The sequence below is a fragment of the Galleria mellonella genome, unplaced genomic scaffold (assembly GCF_026898425.1).
Source record: "Galleria mellonella isolate WM207_F2 unplaced genomic scaffold, CSIRO_AGI_GalMel_v1 utg143, whole genome shotgun sequence".
Taxonomy (NCBI): domain Eukaryota; kingdom Metazoa; phylum Arthropoda; class Insecta; order Lepidoptera; family Pyralidae; genus Galleria; species Galleria mellonella.
Genome location: NW_026441997.1, coordinates 167,730 through 182,394, shown reverse-complemented (window position 1 = coordinate 182,394; position 14,665 = coordinate 167,730). Strand labels below are relative to the sequence as shown.

Here is a 14,665-nt window from a genome sequence, read left to right as displayed (position 1 = left end):
TATACGAGTAGTTAAGTGTTGTATCATGTTTAAGAACATGTCAAAGGACCGTCTTATTATTACCTAAACGTCGCAAAGCTTTATAGAAGTTTATATCAATTATTTACGAACACGAAATTGAATATATTACGAAATATGTTATTACGCGACATGTTGTGTACTCGATATAATTTTATATCTTTTACGTATTATTAGGGAATAAATCATAATTAAATGTAACATAACGAGTAATTGTCTCCTTATATATAATATAATTTAATACAATATAATGTATATTAATATGTTCCTTCGAGGTCGATTCTAAAGTAATTCTGTAGAGCCATCTCCAAAACACTGTTTTAAAGTTTCACAGTTGTTTACTGTAACTTTATACATTATAACGAAATATTTAGATACCGTGATTATTGTTTTTACGAGCTGCTGATATTCAGTAACCTTTATTAGAGTTATCTAAATATCGAGAGTTCAAATAAAGGATAATCACCGTAAATATCCCGTTGTAATGCGTTATACAAAATCCTCTGGATTTAGACAGAATGTTAAAAGGTTTATAGAGTTAGAAAATGCTAGATGTTAAAAATTTTATACCACTATTTTTATTTTTATATCGCGGTTTATTTAAATTGTACTTTTTTATTTGCTATTTTTTTTAATAAATATTTATGTGTATTAAAAAAAAACACTATTTGAGAGATCGATAAACACCACTAAATACTTTAAAATAATTTTCAGAAATCAGTCAAAAATACTAGTTTCTTTAATATTTGAGTTTTTAAACTTAAATATAGATATATGTATGTAAATATATAAATATGAAGGATAATATTACCAATGTGGCAATTAGTGATCTTTGGCGACTATTACCGTTGTGAAGAAATCCTCATATACTACACTTGATTTGTCGCTGACATACAAATGAATTTGTTGTCTTAATTATGTTTTCTATTACCAGATAATTAGTCGGCAATTTAATTGATAATATTGATATCTGTAAGATTCGAATTCACGAGTTTTATGGTCTGTACATCCAGGTAGTATACCACACAGACTCGACGTTCCATATTATTTCACAATAATCTTAATATATATAACAACTAAGACTGTGTCCCACAAAAAAATCGACTTCATTTAAAAACTAAACTACTGAATCAATTATAATAATATAATTTCTATGGTGGTTCAATAGAAATTTTATTATATCTGTAAGTATATCCTTTCAGATAGAAAAAAAAAAAAAAAAAAAAAAAAACTTTTTATTTGTTTATAACTGATAAAAGTTATAAAGTAACAAACATAAAACAACCGAATTGAGAACCTCCTTCTTTTTTTTTTGAAGTCAAATGATGATTGGTTTAAACTAATTTCCAAAACTGCTCAGTTGAGCAAGGAAATTTACAAAATGTGATTAAAGTCAGTTGACTTCAATCACATTTTGTAAATATTTCTTTCAACTTGTGAAATAGGAGAAATGAACAAATGATAAAAAAAATTAACCCAGCAAATGGTGGTAGGGGGCAAAAAGACGTTTGCTAGGTCAATTAATATATTTATTTCTTAAAGACTTCAAAGGAAAGATTACGATTTATCTGTATTTATATCGCTAGCTCTGGTATACCGGATTATTATCTTTGATATCAAAATTTCAAAAGTTCCTCAAACTTGAAAGGATTTCTGTTAATTGGTTATATGAACTCCAAAAGTTATGAAGTACATTCCTAGAGGCTATTCAGTTCTAACAATTAACCTTGATATCATAGTTAAAAAATTTTTTCTGGAATTTCGCTGTTTTCTCGCTGTCCCTCGTTGTCAAAGTTGTTGTCTAGTTGCTTCCTACAGTTTAATATAGTTTTTGCACCCCTCACCCCTTTCTACCCCCCGTTGCAAGTAGTTTTTTGTTATTTAGAAATCTCAAAAATTCTCTCGTAAATTGTCTTTTTTCGTCGTTTTTTCTCCTCGAATTAGTTAGTTTTCGTTCCCTGTTGTCGTTAGTCTACATATCATCCCCCTACCCCCGTCAACCCCCTGAATTTTGACTATTTACCTACACGAAATCGTACTATTTCTCCCCAATTTTCTCCCCCCCTGTCGCATATAGAATTTTTCTAGTATTTTTCCCGTGCTGTGCGCTCCGTCCCGAGTGCATTGACACCACACTTGTCCCCATAGGAGCACTTTTGCGAAATAGCATCGAACCGAGCCTACCTAAGCGCTCCAAGATTCAATAATAACATATCATAGTTAAAAAATTTTTTCTGGAATTTCGCTGTTTTCTCGCTGTCCCTCGTTGTCAAAGTTGTTGTCTAGTTGCTTCCTACAGTTTAATATAGTTTTTGCACCCCTCACCCCTTTCTACCCCCCGTTGCAAGTAGTTTTTTGTTATTTAGAAATCTCAAAAATTCTCGTAAATTGTCTTTTTTCGTCGTTTTTTCTCCTCGAATTAGTTAGTTTTCGTTCCCTGTTGTCGTTAGTCTACATATCATCCCCCTACCCCCGTCAACCCCCTGAATTTTGACTATTTACCTACTCGTAATCGTACTATTTCTCCCCAATTTTCTCCCCCCCTGTCGCTTTTAGAATTTTTCTAGTATTTTTCCCGTGCTGTGCGCTCCGTCCCGAGTGCATAGACACCACACTTGTCCCCATCGGAGCACTTTTGCGAAATATTTGCCCGCCCACCCACCCGTTTTTCACTTCTTAAGGTGAAGATATCGGACTAAATTTCGGAATTTCTTTTTACTTCATTATCTGATAGGTTTTAGTCTTCCCTATACTTGCGATATATTGGAAACTAATTTCCACATCATTCCAGTGGTACCAAAACATAGAAATGCCGCTGACGCGGTCACCTGTTAGACGACCGGTAAACCTACCGTCCGAAGCATCTGAGGCTCAAATTATGGAGCCGCTGCCCCCGCAAGAATCTACCTCCCCGTCCACGCCTCAGTCATCAAATTTTCTCCCATCATGGAGGTCAATTGTCGATAATTCATCTAATAGCAGCCACCAAAGCACAGTTTCGTCTCTACCTCTCAGCAAAACCTTTATCGCATCAGGTCCCACAGCCACTATGCCGTTACATAGTCAACAGTCAGCCAACGTTTCTGAAGCTTCTATATCTGAACAAATCCAAACATTAGCTATGGACATAGTGGGCACTTTGAGACAGTCCAAATCAGTCACAGCGGAAATGCGGAATCGAGCAGTAGATACTGCACACCAAATAGTCCTAGTTGCCAATAGATCACTCTCCCGTCGGGCTGAGGAATCCGAGGCAGATATCGTTGAGCATCGGCAAGAAATAGCCTCAGTTCGACAAGAGTTAAGTGATATAAAGGAGTTAGTAACCAATGCGCTTACCGCACCACCTAATAATCTCTCCCAACCGGAGTTCTTAGTGACTCGTGATCCACAGATACCAAGTTCCATATTAGATGCCATTATGGATGAAATTCGCGAGCTTCGAAAGGAATTGACAGAGCGGAATGCATATTGTGCCGCTTCGCATGTAACACGCAGTGAACTTCATGAAATTCTCCGTGACAATATGGAGCCCTTTAGTAAGGAACTAAAAACCGTCACTACTACAATGCTGGAACTCAAAGAAGCAAAACACGATGAGGTTATTGCCCTAATGAATGAACAAGGCTCCGCCCTTGCAACCGACTTGGCACTAGCGGAGGTGAGAACTCAGCTAAACCAAATCCAGACTCAAGTTAACAACAATACTGAGATGGCTAGGCAAGCTGCCAATTACAAGGATAAGGAGCCCACTAAACAGCCGCCTCTGGAGGCACCGAATCCAGATGATCGTTTACATTCAGCCCAAACGCAAAAGGAGAGAAATCAACGGCCCCGTAGTTATGCAGAGATTACGGCTAAGCCCAACTTTGCAGTTCTCTTAGAGTCAGCTGATCCTCGCAAAACTAGCGAGGATGTCATTAAACAGGTAAAACAGAGTGTGAACGTAATTGAGCTTGGAATCGGTGTCAACCGAATAACCAAGATAAAAAACCAAAAGGTAATTATGAGTTGCAGTTCCCAAGAAGAGCGAAAAGCGCTCCAAAATGCTATACGAGAGAAATGTACCCAAGTATCCGCAAAGAGCGCTAAAGACAGACTCCCGCAAGTTAAACTGTTAGGAGTTATTAATGACCTAACTAATGACCAAGTAGAAAAGGCACTTATCAATCAAAATAAGAGACTACTATCCTCAGTGCAAACAGATTCTACAGTTAAAGTTGTCCGCAGAACCAAAGGCAGAACGCAGGAAACAAATAACATAATTCTTGAAGTCTCCCCTATAGTATGGAACGCCGTGAAAGGGCAAAAACTTCACATAGGGTTACAGTCTGTCCAGGCAGTAGACCAGTCGCCTATAGTACAATGTTATAAGTGCATGGGATATAACCATAAGGCGGCGGACTGTAAAGACCAGGTTAAATGTGGTTATTGTGCGAAAAACCACGATACCAGAGAATGCAGGAGTCGTGATTCCCTGCCCCGTTGCTGCAATTGCACATTAGCAAAAAGACAGGATACGGCGCACCCATCCTATAGTCAAGAATGCCCCGATTGGCAAAAGTGGGATGGGATAGCCCGTTCCGCAGTACAATATTGCTAAGGGCAGCAACGAGAACAGGGCTAATATTGCCCAATCGCCACAGGAACGAATCAAAATAGTTCAAGTAAACCTCGGAAGAGGATACGCGGCAACACAGGAATGCCTCTCCGAGGCCACCGATCAAGGTTACTCTATAATGCTCTTGCAGGAACCATATGTAGGATCCAAAGGCTTCTTAGCTCTTGGCACTAAACATCGAATCTATCAACATCCAACCGTTAATAGCACACAACCAGTAAGATCAGCCATTGTTGTATTGAATCCCAATCTCCGCATTATTGAAAGTTCACAATGGACCACCCGTGACATAGTAGCAATAAAACTAAAAACTGATACTGCAACCATAACTATTATTAGTGTATATCTAGATAAGACCTATAACATTGAACAATCTATTACATCTCTTCAAACGATAATAAACGCGACTGATTCGACTAATCTTGTTATAGCAGGTGATGTAAATGCTAAGAGTCCTTGGTGGGGATGCGACACTGAAGATGTTAGGGGATCGGTTCTTGTAGATGTCATATTTGGTTTAGGTATGGAAGTTCTCAACGAGGGATCCCAACCGACTTTCTCCGTCTTCCGTCAAGGACAACACTGTCGAAGTATTATTGATATTACTGCTTGCTCAGCCCACATTTTAAATCAGCTCACAGATTGGCAAATTAAGCCTAATCTCTGCTCATTGACAGACCATATTCCTATTTCATTCACTATTACCACTCATAAATTGAATTGTCCAGAATCGTCAATTTCTTCCACGCGAATGTATCATACTGTCAATGCCGACTGGACCATATTTGAAGAGATATTAAAGGACACATTAGCATCGCAAAACATCAATTCTCACTCTATACAGAATATAAGTAATACTAAAGACCTAGAAAGTACTGTTGAAAAATACCAAGAAGCAATCACTAATGCTTGCAGTGGAGCAATACCCAAAGTTGAAAAATCTACGATGAAAGCGAAGTCGAAGTGGTGGACGAAAGAATTAAGTAAACTCAAAGCAGAAGTCAAAAGGATAAGGAATAAAATAAAGAAAGCTAATGCACACAGGAAAGATATAATAATAAAAGAATACTTGGAGAAAAAGACAGAATATAAAAAAGCAATAGAGGAAGCTATAACTAAAAGTTGGAAGAAATTTTGTACAACAGAAGAAAAAGAGACAGTTTGGGAAAGAACATATAGAATTCTTAAATACAGTGGTAAAACTATACGAGAAAACCTACTCATTAGCGATGATGGAAATACTCTTACATCAGATGAATCTGCAATATTAATGGCTAATACATTCTTTCCTGAAGATGATCCCTCAAACGACACTGACGAACAGATAGATACAAGACAAAGAATAGATAAACTTAGAGGAAAAGAGCTCCCATTAAATAGAAATATCATGCTGTTTACGAAAGAAGAATTACATAGTTCACTCAAAAGCATGAAAGCTAAGAAAGCCCCTGGAATTGATGGTTTCACTGCCGACATCTGCAGGAAAGCATATGACTCTGACCCTGACACACTACTGGCAATATACAACCAATGTCTATTATTCAGTTACTTTCCTGAAGTATGGAAAAAGGCCTTTATCAGAATTATACCGAAACCAGGGAAATCAGAATATAACCATCCAAAGGCCTTCCGTCCAATTGGGCTTCTGCCCTTGTTGGGGAAGATTCTTGAAAAGATGGTTGCTAAACGTTTACAGTGGGATCTCATAACTAATAGTTCTTTACATACGAATCAATATGGTTTTATTCCCCAACGTAGCACGGAGGACGCATTAACTGATGCCCTATCCTTAATAGAGGAGGCACTGACCAACAAGCGTATGGCAGTCATGGTCTCCTTGGACATCCAAGGAGCATTTGACAGTGCATGGTGGCCAGCTATAGTGACACAATTGGAAGAAAAGAATATCGACACGGACATTCTCCATCTCATCGCTTCATACCTTTCTGACAGAAAGATTGTATTGAGTTACTCCGGTAGTATACTGACCAGAACGACGAACAGAGGGTGTATTCAAGGTTCTATCTGTGGTCCTACCCTCTGGAATGTGCAACTGGATCAGGTATTGGAGTCTACTCAATACCCACATGTCAGAATTCAGGCCTTTGCTGACGATATTCTCTTAATAGCCCAAGGAGATACAGGCGAGGAAATTGAAGGTAATCTTAATTCTGCACTAACAAAACTGGTAGCATGGGGGAAGAAACTAAAACTTCAGTTTGCACCGCAAAAAACACAAGCTGTCCTATTTACAAGAAAAATCAAATACAACACCCCTAAATTGGTAATGGATGGTATACATATACGGTTACAAAAAGAACTTAAAGTCCTTGGATTAACAATAGATCAGAATCTAAATTTTAGAAAGCATTTAAGTAACGTAACAAAGAAAGCACTTAACATTTATAAGTCCGTATCTAGAATGGCTAGGGCCCAGTGGGGCTTGAATTCTGACATTTTAAAACTTATTTACCGAACAGTAGTGGAACCCACAATTTTATACGCTGCAAGCTGCTGGGCGCAAACCACCAACAAACGATCAACTTGCTCTCTCCTCGATAGGGTTACCAGACTATTTGCAATAAAAATAATTAAAGGTCATCGTACTACATCATTCACAGCCAGCGTTACCCTAGCGGGTATCCTCCCACTAAAATATAGAGCAATAGAACTGGCAGAGCTATATCAAATTAAAAAAGGTAAACCACTGGAGAGCCTGCCGGGAAGAGAGTTTGAAACACGTACGCCTTTGGCCGCTTTACCGCATCCATCATCCAGATCTAAAATCGAATTCACAATAATAAACAATCAGGACGAAATCAATGAGATTATTGACAACACTTTACCTCAAATCTATACGGATGGTAGTAAGATACAGGATAGAGTTGGTGGCTCTGCGTCAAGCTGGTTTAACGGCAAAGAGGTTTGGTCCACTACTTTTCGTTTGGAAGATTTTTGTTCAGTATATCAGGCGGAACTCATGGCGATTCTTAAAGCTTTAGAGTATATGAATAAAAAACGTGACCATATACAGGCTAATATACTTAGTGATTCAAAATCAGCACTGCAAAGCATTGCGGATCCATGCTCTCTTCATCCACTCACAATAGAAATAAGAAATCGGATAAAGAACCTAATGGAACGCGGAGGCAAAGTTTATTTTTATTGGGTAAAGGCACATGTAGGAATCCAGGGCAATGAACGAGCAGATGATTTAGCAAAAACTGCTGCCTTAAAGAAAAGGGCAAAACCTGCCTATGACCGCTTTCCTCTATCTCTAGTCAAAAGGGAACTCAGAGAAAGATCAGTTGAAGCATGGCAAACAGAATATAGTAACTCGTCGACAGGCAGCAATACTAAGATCTTCCTTCCAGATGTCAGGAAAGCGTACAAAATTCTGCAAAAAACTAAGTTTGATAGTGTCACTACTCACCTTTTGACTGGGCATGGAGGAAATAGGTCATACTTGCACAAATACAAGTTAATCGACTCTCCAGCATGTAAATGTGATGACGAAACGCCGCAAACTATCATACATATAATAACAGAATGTCCTAGATTTGCAAAAATAAGATATAACTGCGAATGCCTAATTAACAGTAAAATTACTGAGAACAACCTGGAGCATATCTTTCATGACGATGAAACAAGACCTTTTTTCTTGAATTTTGCAAAGACCACCCTCCGAATAGTAGGAAAGGAGAACGGAACCAAGAATCTTGATTGACAATTTTACTGGAACAGATTTGAATAAATTATTATGTTACATATTATATATATTAATAAAGTAGAAGAAAAAAAAAAAAAAAAAAAAAAAAATAAATAAAAAAAAAAAAAAAAAAAAAAAAAAAAAAAAAAAAAAAAAACCAAGTAGACCTTCAATAGCAAAACTAAAATAGCAAAAAAGTTGTCGTATAAAAATTAACGACAGAAAATAAAGTATCTTTTTAAAAAAAAAAAAAAAAAAAAAAAAAAAAACAATTAACCTTAGATGCTTTTGTCTTAATCTAATGTAAATAAGAATATTATTAGAGCACAATATATTTACATAGTACCTATACCAGTCAAAGATAACGCTTAACATTTCTCATCGAAAAACAAATCACAGAAGAGCTATTCCAAAGTCTAAAGTTAACGCTTGAAGAGGTGCAAACGGAAAGCTACGTCTGCTTTGAAATCCATTTTCATATAAACATTTTCTGCTAGGACGTGCTCCAGCTTACGAAACCATGTTTCTGTAAACATCATGCTCGTTAAATTGTTGACATTTAATATCTACCCTTTGACTGTCCACAACGATAGGCGAATTTCCTCCAAGAGAAACCGATCTATTGGAAAATGATATTTTCTTTCTTTACTTTTTTTATTTTCATTACATTGAGGGGATGGAAATGGGCTCAGCAACTGTAACTGTGTCATAAATAACACTGGACCAACAAAACGGCTTTTAGCGGATCATTAAGAATTGTCAGTCAAAAATAATCTTTTTGCCTTTTTAAACATGATATTATTAAAAAAATACTAATGATATAGTAGTAGTATTTTAATATAATAATATAATAAAGAACATAATATTGTTTACAGTATTGCGGCCTTATTTTTGACCTTATAAACAAAAAGTGGTAAACAAATTTCAATATTCAAACTCAAATTATGGAATGCACATTTAATAGCATTACGTGATTAAAAAGTATAAGTTTGTAGTCATTTGTAGGCACTTTGCGACGTCCCCTTTAAGATTTTATCGTAAAGTGGTAATTTATCTTTCTTTAGAATTCAGCGCAAAATATTTGGTAGTTAAAGTGTTTTCGTAATTATTATAAAGAAAAGTATTACAAAACTATATAAATATTTCGTTCTCGATCGTCTACAAGGGTAAAGCACAAATTATTTGGTGTACAAACATGGAATTTTGCACTCATATTGCACATTTTTGACAAAGCCCGTGAGAATAGAAGGTGCCGGGTTTCGCGCGGACGAACACAGCGAAATTTTCTTCTAGATTTTACATAAGGTTAATATTATTATATTATATTATTTTTTAATATTCTACTTTAATAACTGTCATAGAACAAACTAGTACATCATCTTCCTACCCTTATCCCAATCATTTGTGGTCGGCATAATATGATTTTATCCATATTACGAAAAGATTTGGTTTTTAGTGTTACGACCTGCCTGACGTCAACTCTCTTTGGGAATGACTAGTACATAGACTATCAAAACATAAAGAGGTAATACTAATAGGAATTTTTATTTTAATCATATCGGTTTTTGATAGTAGTAAGAGGAGCTTTTTAAATATTCCGTGTGGGCAGATGACCGCAATGAATGAATTAGCCACCGAATTGATGGCATACCACGAAAAAATATTTTTAATATAACTTTTCGGATTGCTTAGAACGCTGACGCAAGAATTTTTACTGCCGTAGTGGATGTTTGGCATTTTCTGTGCTACATTGTCATATCATGTTTGTCACATACACTGACTATGCGATTTTTATTAAAAAAAAAAAGGATGGATTTGCCAAATTTACACACATTTATTTATTACTACAAAATCGACATCAATCTAGATCTATTCAAATTGCAAATATACATAGGATAATTAATATTTTATATGATGTATAAAATTTGCAATCTATTTAGCGTGTTTTCGTTAAAGTTCCAAGAATACCGGCAGTGTTAAATTAACACCTTATTAGGTGTATAATTATGTATTTACAGTTTTATATAAATTCTTTACTCTTTGTATCTTTTAGTTGGAAATTCGTAAAATATTATGGTTATTAAAACATATCAATATTACGGACGGTAGGGAAAAAAATAAAATTATAATGTAAAAATTTGACGTTCATAAGCGGCTAAAATGTCCTACATGAATAAATGATTTTTGAATTTGAAAATTTGAATTTGAATTTGAATATCCTACGACGGAACAGTTGATCTTAGTATTAATTTATATTAATTGTAATAGTTATCTTATTTACCCTTTGTACTTAACAACTGTATTAAGTACAAAAATCTATATTAACCAAAATACTGTGCTTAAAAGCTTTCTGATAAAGCCATTATTTGTATTTTATTTAAATACCTAAATAAAACGGATCGGTCACAAATGAAAATATGCGCATATAAAGAACACATTAAATATTAGGTATTAATAAATACTCGAAAGGTAGATATCCCTAGGTAAATAAATAAGATAAAACGAAACTTGTGGCGAGTAATAAACTTTTCAAAACTTCGGTTCGCTCATTGCTATTCCGATTCTACTTTTATTCGGACTAAAAGTTTTAAACTGATTTCCGACTTAAGTCACGTTTGAAAGTATAATTATTTAAAAGATGGGAAAAGATTGTAATTTTATAGATATATTTTTATAGTGTTTAGTGTGATTTTCTATTACAATTTTCACAGTATCATCACATATAAATATCACTGTTCACAACGGGAACGTTTAAATCCAAATCCAAGATGTAGTGCACGTGGGATTAGATTGAAAGACGCAAGGCGCGGGTGGTTGAAAGTTCAGCGAGGGATGCTGGCGCCGCGACGCGCTTTCAGGACGCGAGACGCCGTGCCACTGGCGAGCTGCGGCGCCGCCCGCCCGCCACTACGCGCATCCAACGCATCTCACGCACGGACAAGCCAATTTTTATCCTAATTGATTAATACAAATCATATTTTTTAATTTCAATAAAATATTTGCATTTTTTTATTGTATAATAAACCCATGGAATCATATAGTAGTGGTTAAACGAAACACATGAAATAACTTTATTTTTTATAATTATTTAGCCTAATATACTGTAAATGTAACTTTTACAGCCAATCAATGTACTTGGTTACGCCCTTTGTGGTAAAAAAAAAAATACTAAAACAATTTTCTTAAAACATTCTAAGTCTCACCACTGTATCGTCGGAAATATGTATCTATAAGTCATGTAAAACCATATTTGAAACTCATTTTACTATTGCGAAGATCACTAGAAAGATGAGAGTGTAGCAAATTGATTTTTTTATATATTTTTCTTCTTTTTTATTCTTATTCAATCATTTTTATATATAATTTCAATACTTATAGACCAAACACTAATTAACACTAATAAGCATAAAGCTTGCTTCGATGAAGGAATGTCTAGAGACGAAATAAAAAATTGTTGATGGATGGTAATTTCAAAATTAAATATATTTAATGAACATATTAAATATATTTAATATAAAAAATTGAATTCGTAATTTCCTATGAAACAAGGATTAAAACGATTTAAAGATTAATTTACAGGACTAAAATCCCATTAAACTAATTATTTAAGTACATCTTATCTTCAAACAGGAGATATTCCTGTTTGATGATTCCTGCAGATAGATTTATACAGGTTGTATCGTCTACTTGTTTAGTCGCTTTGGCAAAATCGTCCTAGGTTTCTTGACTGCTCGTGTCCCAAAAAGAAAGTAATTTCAAATTTGAATTACCATTTGAATATATATTGATAGAAATGGAATATCAGAATATCTTCATTTTAATTTAATCAATCTCAAAGTTCTTTAGATATATTCACCGAAACCCAAATAATATCGATCTCATATTGCTATTCAGATAGTCAATAGAAATTTTATCTATTGTCATTGCTATTCATCGAATGTATTATATACGCTCATTGATAACAAAGGGAAAAAGTATTGAAATTGTCGTTTAGTGGTTCTATAAAGGTTAGAACTATTAGTGCGTGATGAAAGAATTTCCCAAATTTTGCATTATATAACATAGACAAAGGAATCTCTCATATATTTATTGCAAATATACGTGGATTTTCAATATCGTAGTTCCTGTTATTATGTGTGCATTCAACATAGCTAATAAATTGTATTATAATAATATTTGTACCCATCTAAACTTGAGGGAATTAGACAATCACTTAATCATAAAAATGTATATATCTCATTATCATAGTCATCATCATCAGTCTACTAATAAACATAGGCTTCCCCCTAAGACAGACATAAGAATATATATATATATATATATATATATATATATATATATATATATATCAGGAAATTTTATGAACTTACTATATTTGTCGACAATTGTTATAGCAGCCCCGTTGCCGTTGTTTTATGAATAAATCACGATAGATCCACTGACTTTTATTCAGCTATATAATAACCCCTCATTGGAACTCCATCAGCGTACCAATATGAGCTAAGGATTTAATGAGATTATCTCTCTAAAAGAACAACTAAAAATTACTGATAACACAGGTACCTATTACAATGATACATTATAATATAAATTATAATTTACCTTTTGTTCTTGTGAATTTTTAGAAATCCTTTCTTATTGGATCGCAAACAATTTTAGATACTCGTAGCTATAAGTGTTTCCTTATGAAAGAAATTTTATTATTCCCGGGAGTTGATGGAGTAGAAAATGTTTATAAATACTTAAGGCATTATATAATTGTTGATTTTACGTTAAAATTCCTAATAAAAAATAATTTAATATATAAATTGGCTGTACTTGTATTAAATTTTTGTTTATTTATTTTTATTTATTTATTTTGTTTAACAGATATTTACAATAAAGAAAAGACTAATCTAAAAATGCGAACACTTACAATACTCGATTAGTATTAGTAATACTCCAATGAGAGAGTGGCGCCCTCTGATGAGGGCAAAGGCTGCCTTCGTTATACACAAACAATGACGTGGTATACGGAACGATGGCTTTACATGCCATCCCAAACACAAAGCGAGAGACAACTATTCGTGAACTATGGAAACGTCAATTTGAAAAATTCAGTGACGTATTGTGACTAGAATTCAATCTTAAGATGAAACAGATCACGTGTTTATTGTAAAAAAAAAAAAGATTTTGTAATAACATCGATAAATAATTTTACTTGCATCCGACATGTCTTCATTTAAATAAATTTAATTACGATTAAAATGCTAAACGATTTTTAATAATATACTAAATGGTCATATTCCACATTAATACAAAAGGTGCTTCATAGTCGGATTAAAATGAATCTTCTAAACATCTACATTCGTATACGGGCTGTACTCATAGACCAACGAAATCCCAAAATTTGAATAATACAAATACATAGTGAAAAACAACTAATATGTAAATTCTACCTGTCTGTCTCTGCAACGCCGACCATAAAATGTAAGGTACATGTGTACAAAATTGAATGTTTCCTAGAACTTTTTCATGTCATATTTCTAAATGTAACAGTGTCGAGGTATAGGTTAATAATTCAATTCATTTTCTTTTTTTAATTTTTCTAGTGACATTGGAATTCAAAGGAGCTTACTTTAGTTATAATAATAATATACATAAATTAATATAAATATTAACACTTAACATTAATAGAACAAACAATACAAATTATATTAGTTATAGTGGTTACCTATCTATAGTGTACATTCATGTATGTATTTATATAGTACGTATGTATATATAAACGCACGCAATTACTCTTGTCAGAGAAATCTATATATTAATCAGTCCCTAACCCATCTCTAATACCTTATAAGGATTCAAGTAATTTATCAAATCACGTTTAACTCTCGAACGAAATAAATAGTTAACCATTCAGATTGTACTTACTTTGCTTAAGTTTAACACATTAAAATAATAAACATGAACATTGATGTGTCTTCTAAAATTATATATTGTTTAAATTAAAATGAATATCAATGCTTTTTATTGGAACCAACATTTTATCTTTCTGTCCGCCTCTCCTTCTATACTTATGTCTTGATGTCACGTTTTGACGCTTGAATCCTAAATAAATCACGAATCCAACACACGGCATCATATTTTACGCGAAGCACCGTACTGATCCACTGACACTTGAATGATGTATTGCATTATATAGCACAGAGAATAAAAGAACACGTAATATATTCCAACTAGGAAGAAAATTTTACATAAATTTTAGAACAAATTTAAAAGTTTTCTGAAAATTCATAATTGAGCTATATGCTATTCTAATTTGAAGCACACTCGTA

General features: G+C 34.1%; 1 protein-coding gene across 1 annotated transcript; it reads left to right on the top strand.

Moving 5' to 3' along the window:
• The first annotated feature begins 2,827 nt into the window (after nucleotides 1–2,827).
• LOC128199983 (uncharacterized) lies at nucleotides 2,828–8,366 on the top strand. Its single transcript, XM_052891651.1, has 2 exons — nucleotides 2,828–4,606; nucleotides 4,665–8,366. The coding sequence occupies exons 1-2, from the start codon at nucleotides 2,828–2,830 to the stop codon at nucleotides 8,364–8,366; spliced, it is 5,481 nt and encodes a 1,826-aa protein (XP_052747611.1).
• Nucleotides 8,367–14,665: the final 6,299 nt, after the last annotated feature.